The 14350-nt window shown below is 32.2% G+C and overlaps 1 protein-coding gene across 1 annotated transcript in view; it reads right to left on the reverse strand.

Moving 5' to 3' along the window:
- The window catches only part of LOC136980687 (dynein axonemal heavy chain 2-like), a 647596-nt gene that overhangs the window by 204809 nt on the left and 428437 nt on the right, over nucleotides 1–14350 (reverse strand). The window contains exons 35-37 of the mRNA XM_067276853.1: nucleotides 10435–10734; nucleotides 7917–8158; nucleotides 6253–6451 (exon numbers count right to left, since the gene is read on the reverse strand). Coding sequence (XP_067132954.1) covers nucleotides 6253–6451; nucleotides 7917–8158; nucleotides 10435–10734 — 741 coding nt within the window. The remainder of the gene's footprint in view (nucleotides 1–6252; nucleotides 6452–7916; nucleotides 8159–10434; nucleotides 10735–14350) is intronic.

The following is a 14350-nucleotide window of genomic DNA, read 5'->3' on the forward strand; positions in this document are numbered from 1 at the left end:
AACATGACAGTAATTCATTTGACAGTGGCAGAAGCTCATGTTTTCTTCTCCTGAAGAGTTTTTCAAGAAATGTTTTAATGTGTTAAGGTTAGAATGAAAAGCCAATTCTAGAAGAAATGTATGAACTACCAAGTAAACACGAAAAAATTTATAATCAGTAAAGATGTGTCTGAAAAAATTAAGGTTTGGAACTTTTACATAGATGACATCAAAGCAGCAGCAAATACAGTTGCATTTAAAATTATACTAAAACATAGGTATTCTCAAATCACAAGGCTTCAAAGAAAATAACATTATATTCCATACTATGGTTGCTGAACTTAGAAATAATATAGGACTATGCACCTTATTGCCAAAGTTAGTAAAACTCATCAGACTGTTGATTATTCCAATGACTACATCTGAACGCTCTTTTTCCATTCTTAAATGCCTTAAAACATACTTAAGAATAACATTGACTGCAATATGATTAAACAGCATTGCTATTTTACATGTTCACCAAGAATTTTATTTATGATGATGAAGGAATGAAATGATATAAGCATAATAAAGTCAGCCACAAATTGTAATACTTCTTAATTTTTTTTAAAAAATTATATAATACTGAGTTTTTTGAATAACATTTAATTTATGAAACACTCCAATAATTTTTAAAAGTTAGTGCCACTGAGAAGGCTCAACAAAGTAGATACCAGATTAACAAATCTACCTGAACATACATCTTCACATTCACAAATAAGATGCAAAGGAGTCTCCTCAGCAGATCCATAAAAGTGGCAAGAGGCCAAGGAGGAACGTTTCAGTCAATACAGATGTTTATGAAAGAGACTAAAACTATTCACAATGCTGACCAAAAACCAAACATGTTCCTGTCAAAAATCAAGAAAGTCTTATTCACACCAAAGAGCAGATTAGGCAAAAAAGTCTTTCTCTGTTTTAATCAGGAGTTAACTTCCAATGCTTAGAAAGAGAGCTCTATAAAATATACTATAACAAATACTAATAATTGGTTCAGATCCTACAAATGGATATAAAACTCTTTGTTTGGCCAGTAAATTAGCACTTATGTTGTCAGAAATACCATCATGTCTTGACATTTATGTGAAGCTTCGGAAATAGGTCTAGAATTTGTGCAAAAAGGGGAAAAGAAATTTTTTTCTCATTGTTTTGGAATAGAAGCCAACAATAATTATTATTATAATAAATTTATGTTAAAAAAACCATCAACAAGGAAAAAGGGGAAAACGAAAATGAATGTTTTATGTCCATAAAAGGGCATGTCTGTAGAGATTTCCAAGAAAGTCAGACTTCTCAGGTTAAAACAATAGATGAATTTGAGTACTTAGATCGAACATCTTCGGTAGGAATCGAATTGTCAGTCGATGTTGACTCATCCGATGACCGGGGTTCCGATCTTGTTATAATGCATAATGAGGGGGGGACCAATTAGAGAGCGGAGGCAAGTCGACATCGACCTATCGGAATGTTCGATCTGAGACTCGGAGAAAAGTTATAAAACCCAAAGAAAAGGAGGAGATGACGTTCTCGGTCATTAGTTCTCTCAGTTCTTGGTTTGTCCTATCTTGGACGTGTGTGCTCCCGTAAAATTAGGAGGGAACTTTTCGGACATCGGGGAAACAACCTCTCTGTCGTGTCGCCTAGTGCCATCCAGGTTCCTCGGAGAAAAATCACCTGAAGTCATGCCCAACGCCTCGGGGTCTATGATCATTTCACCATCCACGCTGAACTGTAGGAAAAGAAATCCCGAACATTCGAACTTTATTTGGACTTAATTCTAGTGCTTTGTGCAGTGATACCCCTTTATCCAAGGAGATATTGTAAGAAATTTTTATTTTATTAAATGGTTTTGAGATGGAAAACCTGTCTTCGTGAAATCCTTCCACTCCCTTACGGCAGTGTTGACCGCTCGACTGTCACGACATCTTTTCACCCAATCAGTTAACCTCACATTTACAACAGAAAAACTGTATTATGAATAGCTAGTTTATTGAAACACAACAGCATTCCCAAACAAGTGCTGAAGTAACCTGACAAGAGTCAAGTGCCTTCAAAGCACCTTGACTGTGAGAAACAATGTAGACAGTCTGTGAGGTTCCAGGACAGGTTGAAACAAAGATTTAATTTCAAATAAATTGGAAGCGAAAACACCAATTCTACTGTCGAGTCAGATCAAAAGTTATGTTAGTTATATAAGAGGAGGAGAAAAGAAAACTGTAGTTGTTAAACCAAATGCAAAGATGACTGATGTAGGAATCAGGTGAAATGTTGGCTGGAGAAGATGGGACTCTGACACAAGCATTCATAAAAAGTCAATTCTGGATTAAAAAGTCAAAAAAGGGGAAAGATTAAACGGTTAAGAAAACATCACGTGTAGTTGTTAAAATCCAAAAATTGACAGAAAATAAAAACAACAAGCTGAACTATGAGTGCACAACGTACGGATTTATCAACAAAATCCAGTCAGAGTCGATAAAAAGATATCAAACAGACACCACAAAACAGATCTTTCTCGTGACCCGAACAAGTCTCAGGTTTTACCTAGAAACCAAAAGGGAGACCAATTGGGAAATGAGAAAGGGAATACAGAGCCAATCAAAAGGCAAAGTTCGAGGGGAAAAAAGCATATAAAACCCCAAATCTCAAGGTCAAGTCATTGGTTCTCCTCCAATTTTGGCAGCATTTGACCAGTGTCGCATCCTCGCCGAACTGTTCTAACCTATTCGATGGATCTCGTCCGAATTACCCTGAACTTCAAAGTTCAGTGGAGAAGCAGACCATCTCACCTAAGTTGCCTCTGCCCCAGGGCTGCATTTTTATCATCATCATAAACTGTTGAGCAATCCTCTGAAATCGATGAGCATCATATTCAACACCTGGTCCTCAAGGAAGTCTATTTTGTTTGTGGTGTAAGTTTATTTTATATCAAAATAAATGGTTTTGTAAGGACGTGCCATCCTTGCCTCCAGCATCACCACCCACATACAATCAGTCCCTAGGCTTTTCCTGACGTGCAATTAACTGATTTCCCTTAAAAGTCGGCATCTTACAAGTCTTATTAAAAGAATCTTTACATAAAATGGTGCAAACAGATTAAATAATAGCTACCAACGCTGCTTGAAACACAGTAGAGAATTTACTCAGTAGAATGCTGAGGGATGATCCTAGATTCTAACTGCCTGACCACCATCTCACACAGGTCTTCTGCAATGGGGCTACCTATCGGGAATCCTCTCCCTTGGGCGTATGTAATGCTGTTGAATTGGAACAAGTAATTATAACATAGTAGATGTGCCAATTCATCCCTCAGCATTTACCCAACATTGTACTATATATGATAAAAGGTACATCAACAATATTCTCATCCTATGGAGGGTAAAGCCAAACATATCAGAATTTGTCGATTCATTCAATGATAACTCTTACGGCTTGACCTAGAAATAGACCAGGCTCATGCTTCCGAGGCCCATTTCCTCGACATTAACATCAAGTTCGAACAAACAGCAATCCACACGGAAGTATATCGTAAACCAGGGTTGGAACGTTTATATATACCGGCAGGGTCATGTGATCCATTATAAAATGGCAGCGTTTAACACCTTAATTAAGAGGGCCTACACACTCGTCTTCTCAGATAGCTCTCTGAGCTGAGTTGAGGCATATTGAACATATAGCCAAATAACTTGGTTATCCTGCAATCACACGTAAATTGATTCGCAGACGGCACTGTTGCCAAGAGCTAGACCCAACCCAGTCACCCAACAAAGTTCCACCCACTATCATCCCAGTTACATACAATCTGTACCTTAAATTGCTATACTCTGTGATAGGTAAGAAAAAGAATATTCGCATTGCTTATAGAAGATGTGCTACAATATTTGACATTTTATGGAACAGAAAAAACATCCCCAACAAAGAACGACTCCTGGGTATGTACACCATCCCACTCATGGACCATAGATGGGACAGAAGCCTGGTCTATGTAGGATCCACCAAGTGCTCCCTAGAAGTGAGAATGAAAGAGTACACAGCAGATATTCTACACACGAAGACCACTTCTGCTCTAGCCATCTACGCCTCAGACCCAGGTGTAGAAGCAATGTTCAATCGAGCAAAGATGATCCACACTATGCAATACGTACACCATCAGACGGCTAGAGGCTATTTACATCTGCATAGCTACACTCAAAGATGGTAATTGGATGGTAACCATAGATGGTAACATAAAGATGAAATCACTCTGTCAACAGCCTGGCAGGCACTCATAGACAAAAACTTATGATAATCTATAGCGATTAAAGGGGCGCAAGCCCAAATGACGTTAGCGATATCCACATGATAGAATTCTGACTGGTGTTCCAATTGAATTTAATTTGAATTGCATTTGTTCAGGAGTTATTAGTGGCTGTCCATAAATTATGTGAGGTATTTTGGGGTGGGTGGGAGTCAAGGATTTCTTACAATTTCTTACTCAGGGGTAGAGGGTAATAGATTTCGTCTTACATAATATTCTTATTTTTTGATCTCGTTGGATGGTGGAGTTTTGAATTTGACTTCAATTTGGCAGTTTCTATTAAGAACGCTTGTTGTACCAATGCCATCTTGTGTGACGTGATAGAATAACAACACTGGCAGACTCATGCTCTACACATTTTTTTATCATGGAAGCCTTTCTTCCATGATAAAAAAATGTGGTGGGTTCTCTCTCTTATTTTGTTTTATATGACGTTTCTGTTTACACATGCACTAACTAGTCAATCTGTCAAAGTCTTTTGCATCCTTTTGTGAAAATTAAAATTAATATAAAAATGAATATTATGACATTGATTAGTGATAATAATAATAAAAAGATTGTTAATAATTAAAAAATAAAGTTCTTAAAATAAATCGTTCATTCAAATTCATTAAATTTTTATATTTTTATATTTTTAAATTTGTTCACATAAAGTCTTTTATAAATAATAGTACGTATTAATTAACTAATTAATAATTATATATTTTGGACCTAAGATTTTTAGGGTTTCATAAAAAACTTTTTTTTTGTTAAAATCTATTTTAAAATCATGCCTAAATATTACATAAGATAGGGAAGGGAAGGGGGATCAAAGAAAATATTACAGTTTCTTATACAGAAATGAGTGGGGGTCTAAAATGGCTGAAATCACCCTTACGTAATTTATGGACGGCCACTTAGTTACCTGAAGAAGAATCTGAGAGTTTGAAAACGTTCATAACGGTCTGTTTATTAGAAGACGCACACCAGTAACAGGCTTAGTGGTATGTTTGTTTACTTTACTCCAGTGTAGTATCACTGTTGTGAGATTAAAATAATTACAAAAATATTTAATAAATTTAAAAATTATAATTTAATATACAGTCGAGTCCGCATAAGTCGACACCCGGATAACTCGACACCATCGGTTAAGTAGTCAGTTTTCTGTGGACTCAACCAACTTACATAGGCATTAATGTTAAAAAACTCTGGTTTACTCGACACCGTTTAACTCGTCACCATTAGATAAGTCAACATACTTTTGCTGTCCCACACTACAATAAGTCGTCACCCCCTCCTGAAAAAATGAATTCACTCTGCACATGTGGTGCGAACTCATTTTTTTTTTTCAGGAGGGGAGAGTCGATTTATTTATTAATATATAATTAATATATTTAATAATATAATAATATATTATTATTATTAATATATATATATCATCACACCAAGAATCCAATTTTGCATTTTCTCACGCTAGAGGCATTAAGAATCCTTAGACATTACTTGACAACAATTGACAATTGCGAAGATGATGTTTTCAAGGTGTTCATGATCATTGAAAAAGAAAGTCAAGACAGTTAAGTGCTCAAAACAAACAACACTAAACAAATTTTTCAGTTTTTCATCTACAGAGTAATTTTAAATGGAGGACACAATGTATTGTAAGCCTATACTACTATATAATGCACTACTGTATTTTATTAATTGTAGTTTTGTGGTTTTTTTCCAACTTCGGTTTAGTCATCACATCGGATAACTCGACACATTTCCACTTTCCCTTGGGGTGTCGACTTATGCGGAGTCAACTGTATTTTAAAAAATAAAGTTATATTTTACAAATTATAAAAATTAATAAAAGTTATGAGATTAATAATATATTAATTTCATAACTTATTTTTGTAAAATTTTACTGAATAATATACTTTAGTTAATAAAAAATATATTAAATAATTGATATTTACCTGAGATGAAAAATTAACTACGAGTTTACTGTATTTTGCGATATCAAGGTTGTTAATAACATGATTTATAATTAATGTTTTACCATGACCACTTGGCCCAACTAAAAGTATGGGATGTTGTCTCTGTAACATCATTGTTATTAAATAACTATATCGTACTGTATCACTTGTTGGTACCATCGTTTTATAAAAAGGTATACTAAAAAAAAAATCCAAGCTTTAACTGAAAAATATTTTATTATATTACCTAAAACTATCAAAAATCTTACTATGGAAAAAAATAAAATCTAAAAGTATAATCAATTTGTTCATATAATTATTGAAATATCTTCTAAAATAAAATTATGTCCAAAATAATTAATATAATTTTTTGGTAATATAGTATATTTATATGAGAAGTTACAGAAATTAATGTCACCACCTGATTTGAAGTTCATCCACCAGAAAGACAAATGGAAAAAGGGTGTGCATGTAGAAACCATGTTTATGGGTGCCAATGGATTCAGACTTAAAACACCTTTACAGATTTTCTCATTGATTAATACATAGATGGGCACTTATGAATTTAATCTTTACTTCATCTGCTTCAGATTGTCATCCCATAAAGATGTTCTTTGTATATATAATTCGAAAGTCTAACATGAATGCAGATAATGCCATGCCCAGGGCAGAGTTGTTGAGGTGGTTGAGGAAAAATCCACATCCAGAGATTGCCAAACACCACACTCTTGAGGGTACATATGATAGTTCTTCCAAACCCTGAAGTGACAGGAAGAATCATACACTTATTAAGTGCCACAAAGGGAAATGTTAGTAAAATAATTTGATGAAAGAATCATATGGTATAGAATGTTGAGTTCTATGGTGTGACAAGGATCATGATTAAAAAATGTATGAAGCAAACTGGTGGATGTGAGCACACTAAAACCAATGGAAAGATGATTGGCAAAATGCATTAGGGAAGAACAATTGGAAAAGAGTGCATGATCTTGAGATGCAAGTTTTTACAGAATTTGTCCACCTGAAACCACATCTCAATATCCAACTACAGAATGTTTAAACAAACTTTGGTCAACTTAACAATACAGCAATAGGCTCTTCTCATTGAGAATTCTTGGATAATTTCAGCCATAGCTTCTGCTACACTTCATTCATGCATTTATCAGTTAATTGTTGCCAAGCAAAGTTGATATTGCCTATGACATCCATGATGTTATATTATTTCCAAAATTGCACCAAACAAACATAGATTTATAGAAAGTACACCTTTTTGCCACCTTTTGCTGATTGGGTTGTGTTTGTAAATAATCGTATTATATATGAATCAATAAAATGCTGCGATAATTTAAATCAGAGTAAATTTTGAGCTTTTTTTAAAGCTTTGAGCAGACCATGTTATATCAAATCAGCATTAAGTAAAGTAGCATTAAGCAGGGTCTTACTGTATTTACTGACAAAATGTATCAAAAGTTTTGACCAGAAGGCTTAGTGTGATAAATCTGTGTTTAAATGCATTGATATAAATTGCAAAATGATTAACACTTTTATTCTGTCAATGTAACATACAGATCTATCATAAATTAGATGTAAATCAATTAGATTATCTAGATTATTTACATTTTCAAAATTATTTCTAATTTAAGATGAAAAAATTTAAAACATACCTAGAATCATATTTCCAGTTTTGTTGTAATTTTTCTGACCAAGATATCCACACAATGTTAAGAGTATCAACATAATAATCATATACTGTATTTTCAGTAGGATATGAACTCTCAAGTTGTCTAATTAAATTATCTATTTTATTACGTCCAGAATCATCTACAGAGGCACAAATTGACCAAGTTACAGAAAAAAAGAACAACAGTTTTAAAAGTAAAGCAGGTGGATTATTTGAAATATTTCTCTGGAAAATAATATATATAAAAATATAATATTTACATGATTTAGAAAATTATTATAATAAAATTAATACAAAATATTAAATAATCTAATAATATAACAATTACTTTAATAGAAAAAGTATTTTTATTTCTGTTAATGTTTTTCCACGTTTCTTACAAATAAAGACACTTTTAGTTTTAATCCAACAATGTTTACTTGTAAGTTATTAAAACAAAAAATACAAGGAGACCTTGCTCTGCTTAACGTATACCTCTAGTCTTTCTTTAACTCTGGTGCCAACTGACTACAGCACCCCCTTGTGTTCTCTCTGGTTTCTACTTCTAAATTAAATACTCCCAACAATTTCCAATAATAACAAAAGTCAGTTTGATAGTTGCTTAGTAAAAGATTCTCTTATTTCTGCGTATGAATCCAAGTTTAAATCTGATGTATTTTCTCATATTTATTTCTTTAGAATTTTCAGGAGTTTCTTATCTGTTCACACATAATGATCAAATTCAATGCAGTTTATACAATTAAAAGTATACAAGTAGACTACTGAACCTCTTCAGTTTCCAGTAAACATGTAAATAAGTGAGTCTGCAAATGTTTTTGAAATCCTCCTGATTCCACATGAGAGTGAAATTTGTTGGTTAAAAGTATATGATATGGAGAATACAAAGTTAAAAAAAATGCAACTTTTAAAAAATTAATCTGTTTCAAAAGAGATATTTTAAATATATAAATAAATTTATAAATATCTACAGAACTGTAACAGTTGATATTAAAGTGAATAGATAATTTAATATAATTTTGAAAGAAAACAGACAATCTGCTCTAAATTCAATAATTAGTAGCTAGTGATTAATTAATTTAGATTAAAATTTGATCTGGCACTCAAAATACAACTATTGCAAGCTAGGCAGGTAACATTACCAGTTATGCTCTATGATACAGTAACCATATTTTTTTTCAGAAAATAAAGGACAAATCAAAAATTGTTTCATAAAAAAAAGCAGGTTGTATTTATTTGTTTCACTAAAACTAAAAAGTTTTGTAACATTTATTATAAAATATAAGCATATAGATATAATATGATTGTTTATAATGCTTAGTTTAAAAAATTTTAATTTTGACACTTTTCACAAGAATAAATCAGGTTTGTGTTTTAAAAATTCATAAAACTGTGTACAATTAATGTCAAAGTTGTATTTGGTATAAATGTATGCTTCCAATGTTTTAATTTTTAATTCCACAAGTCCACATGTTGTTTATTAATGATAAATACTTGTTTGGTAGGGCATTAGATCAAAGGAGGCATAAGCAAAATTCACCAATTTTTAAAATATACATGTTTATCTGTGAAATATTTAAAAATTTCAACTCATCTACAGTCAGGACTCATCACTTTGTAGCTATTCTTTGATCTTTTCACTAGTGACTTAACTTTTAATACACAAATTTTCAATTTATAAAATAAAGCATAACATGGCCATTTTAGAAAAATAAATAGCTCTACAGATGAAAACAGTAAAATGAAGAACTGTCCTCTTAAATAAAGGATGTATGATGACCATACATCTTTCATTTAGCTATATAAGCTTCTCAAGCAAAATGATTACCAATATTTCCAACACGATTCATTTTGCTTTTGTTATTTTTTTCTTCTTCTTCAAAATTCTTTGAGATTTTTAACACCTCTTTTTCATTATGGAAAGGAGAAATATTGGAATCAATCTATCAATGTTTGATTGAAAAAAGTACTATCTAAAAATAGAACTGTAAAAACTTTGACAAATTTAGGAACACAAAAAAATGTTATAATGTGACGACACCAAAATTACGTATGTGATTTTTTAAACAATATTTGTAAAAACAAAGACATATCCAGGAGTACATTTTAGCAGATAAATTTTTATATTATTTAATGCAATGAACAATATATAGGTTTCCCTTGATTAATGTGATTAATTAATCCATCAATCTTACCATGCATATCAAAATCATGTTAATCAAAATATGGTATCTATGTTAAGTAAAGACAGCTGGTAAAACTGTATAAATAAATACTTCTGCCACGTAAACAAAGGGATTGCCACAATCAATTTTGCACATTAAGCAAAACTACATTAGGTAAAGGATACCTGTATAAAGGTTTATTGTTTTAATAATTACTGTATTTTACGAACTATAAGACGCACCTGAATTTTGATGACAATTTTTCGAAGAAAAAAGTGCGTCTTATAGTCTGTAAAATACAGTACTTAAAATAAACTACATTGATAAAATATAACCTACCTCCATATATTTTGAAATTAAACAATCAAGTAATTTACACAGTGAAATAACTCCATTTAATTCAGTAATTGGCACTAATTCTTTGCAATGTTCTTTTTTAAAATTTAAAATAGTCAATAAAAAGCTTTCAAACATTTGATTTAGCTCATTAATTATTTCATTATTCTCATATTGTTCAAGCCATGAATTTGCATAGGTTCTCCAGCTGACATTATTACATTCAGTATAAACAATACCACATTGAGAAACTATTGAAGGACTTGCATATTCTAAATTATCAACTTCAAACAATAAATATATCTGAAAAATTAATAATACTACTTAATATTTTATATTATTTAATAATTTTAAGAATTAATAAAGCATATTAATTGTTCTTAATATATCTGTCAACTTAGACATTAATTATTAATATGACTATTAAACTGGTGTTAGGTGTTTATGCAAAATTAATGTCTAAGTTGACAAATATATTAAGAATAGAAATAATGACAATAAGGCAATAATAATCATATTAATTGTTTATTAAATTATTAAGATTTAAAAGTTAAATGTGTAACTTGATGGATTTTTAAAAAAAATCATCCAAAACTAAAAATGCATATATTTTATTACATTAAAATTTAAAATATTCTTGAAAATTTATAACATTTATAATTAATATTTTACTTGAAAATCCAACAAATACATGGTATTGTGGCGATACGCCATAATTTTGTATATGTCTTTAGTGTTAAGCCTAATATTAAGTTTCCTTAGTCTTTTGTTTCTATATCTTTTTCTTGAACTTTCTAACGATCTTTCCTTCCTGCTGGTGGGAACACATTTTCTGAAAACGTGTTCCCACCAAAAAACAATAATGTGTAAAAACCCTGAGGCAAGTCGGTGAGAGAGATAACCATTCTTGAGCTAGCGTTCAGAAGAAGCAGACAGAAAAAGGAAAAGGTTCAGGTTGTCGTTGCTGTTGTCTGCAGGGAAATGACTGAAATAGATGGACACTAAAATCCAAAGTTTGGTGAATACTTAGGAATCATCAGATCTGAGATAGTGAAAAAGAAGAGTGAAAACCAGACAAAAGAACCCGGATACCCCACCAGCACTTTCTTTCCTTTTATTCTTACCCTTCATCTCATCCTTTCCTTCTCTATTTTCTTTTACATTATAAGTTAGTTTAAGATAGTTTAAGTTAATCGTAATATTTCGGGAAAGTTATAAACAAAGAACATTGTCGCGAAAACGTATCACTCTCATTTGTTTGTACAAAGATTTACCACATCGATTTTGTACATATTGGAGTTGTATAGTTGGGATTCTAAAGAACTTAGTGTATAAAGAACCATGCAAACAATTAATAAAATATTATTTTATTGTGTACAACTTCATGTTGTATTGTTCGTCCATGTGCTCACCACAGTATTATCCAGCACTGTAATCATGCCAGGGTGTATTAAGGTGGCTTCCTGATAGTTATTTTTTAAGCAGGGCACCTACACGTTTAACAACCACTCAGACTTATGAACTGTTCTCCAGCAAGACAAATCACCTTACTTAGTCAGTCTCATTCCTGCAGCTCATCAGTATTTGCTATATGAAACTTTCACAATCTCCAAAATTACATTTATTTATAAATTTGTACTTTATTGTGAATCCAATCTGCAGTTTTCAATGACTAAAATATTAATCTGAATGTCTTACTTTTTTGAATAAATTTTAATTTTTTTGGTACATCATTTTAAAAATTTTTGCTGATTATATTTTTGTTTTGTAATATGTAAGAGATGATATTAAAATAAAGTTATCAAGTTGGAGTTTCCTTTAAATCTTTTCTCCATCCAGAATAAATAAAAACAAGCTCTCATTTATCGACCAATTCACTTAACAATCTAGTCATAGGAACACTTAGTTGTTAAGTGAGGAATGGCTGTAAGCTATTGTGATGTTTGTGAGCGACACATGTATAGATTGCCAAATAGACTAGCACAAAGAATACTTAACAAAGTTCTTTAATCACAAGTATTTTATTGTCACTCATGAACTAGGTTTTTATTGGATCCCACTCCAAGAAATTTACACTACACACAGTAAATCAGTTGTCTAATACCACAATAAATTTGTGACAATAGTATGCGTGCAGGAACTTAAATCTAACTCTTACTAACTAACTTATACCTAAAGGAAGTAGCAGATTCTATGAGACAGTAGACAGGAAAGGGGAAAGATCAAAATACCCGGGGTTTACTTTATCTCATGGTCACTGGATGATCACCACCTCAGATTCCGTGGTTATATATCGATGTAGATATTCTCTCTCTTTCTAATGTCAGGACATCTTTCCAATGCTGACCCTAGAGTTCATCTAAAGCAACCAAAATGTCCTTCCCTCAGAATTATTCAGCCACAAGTCACCTCCAATCTAGAGAACTCCTCTCTCTTGCTTCTGACTTCCACAAAGGTCCAGTCCAGATTAAAGTGGCTAGAAAATATAGTGTTGGAATCAAGCTTATTTTCTCTCCCTTTATTGGAGGTTGCCACAAGAGGCACTGCTGTCAATCGTTGTGTAATGCTGGTTGTATCATCCTATGTTTATATTGGTTAGAAGTGGAATTTTTATGCAGAGTAATGTGCTCTGGCTAAGTAAAAGAATTTAGATCAATAATAAATCATATCACAAGCAATAAATTATTATATAGTATTATTTTATTAACATTTATACATAAAGGAATTTGATTTAATTAATGCTAATTAAGATTCTTTTTAAATCAAATCACTGTATTGTCTATTTTTACATTACAACTGTTGAGTACTGTACAAACAAGTATTATTTAGAATACAAGAGTAATCTACTATTGTTATTACCAACAAGATTTATTCATATTTACTAAAAAATACAGAATTTACATATTTTTAATAATAAAATGTAACTTTTATATGGCTTTGTAAACCTCTTCCATTTAGAATAGAACTTATTAGGCAAATGCCATCAGCTACATAATACTGTATACCGTTCATACAGTATTATGTGACATAGTATAAAGCAATATAAAATTTCAATTAGATTCTACACAGTATATAAAACAAATGCAGAATGTTACATTATTGTCCAATATAAAATTACAAAATTACGTATTCGCCAGCTTTGGATTTTAGCCGTTTTTATAGCCTGCTTGTAATGACATTGGCTCTGCAAGTATGCTCCTTTATGTAGAGTTCTAGCAGTGTCGTCCAAGCAGCACTGAAATATTTTTGTTATATATTTTAACCTTCTGGTAGTTTGGCGTAATTCGTTTAACTCTGGGGTCCACCTGGATACCCTCTTTTTGCAAGTAGTCTTTATTGGGATGAATTGCTCACAGGCATTACCTTAACAACAGAAAAATCATTTACTGTACCAACGGGGCGAAGATAAGTTGGGACCTTAACAGAGGGTGTCCCCAAGGATCGAACTCTGGACCACTATTGGAATCTAGTCTATGATCAATACTTATGGCTCGACAAAGGGCCAGGCATAATGGAGCTGGTCTATGCTGATGACACAATAGTAATTTATGGTGCGGATTCCTGCAGGAAACTTGAAAACATTGGAACACATGTGCTTAGCAAGATCATGAATATAGGCGAGCAACTTAAACTCTCCTTTAATGTGAGAAAGACCAGTGCCATAATCTTTACCATAGGTTGTATACCAGATCTCTATAAGAGATGCCCCACGATAAAAATGGGACAAGATAGTATCAAGATAGAGAAACAAATCAGATATTTGGGAGTTGTGCTTGATAATCGGCTGACTTAGCTCCCTCACACAGTATCAACCAAAGATAAATGCATCAACATGTTTAACGCCCTTGCGAGGGTTGCCAAAGCGACTTGGGGCCTAGACAGAGAGGCCATAGAAATAATATATCAAGGAGCTCTTATA

The sequence above is a fragment of the Centruroides vittatus genome, unplaced genomic scaffold, assembly GCF_030686945.1.
Source record: "Centruroides vittatus isolate TY-2023 unplaced genomic scaffold, ASM3068694v2 contig_717, whole genome shotgun sequence".
In the NCBI taxonomy this organism is placed as follows: Eukaryota; Metazoa; Arthropoda; class Arachnida; order Scorpiones; family Buthidae; genus Centruroides; species Centruroides vittatus.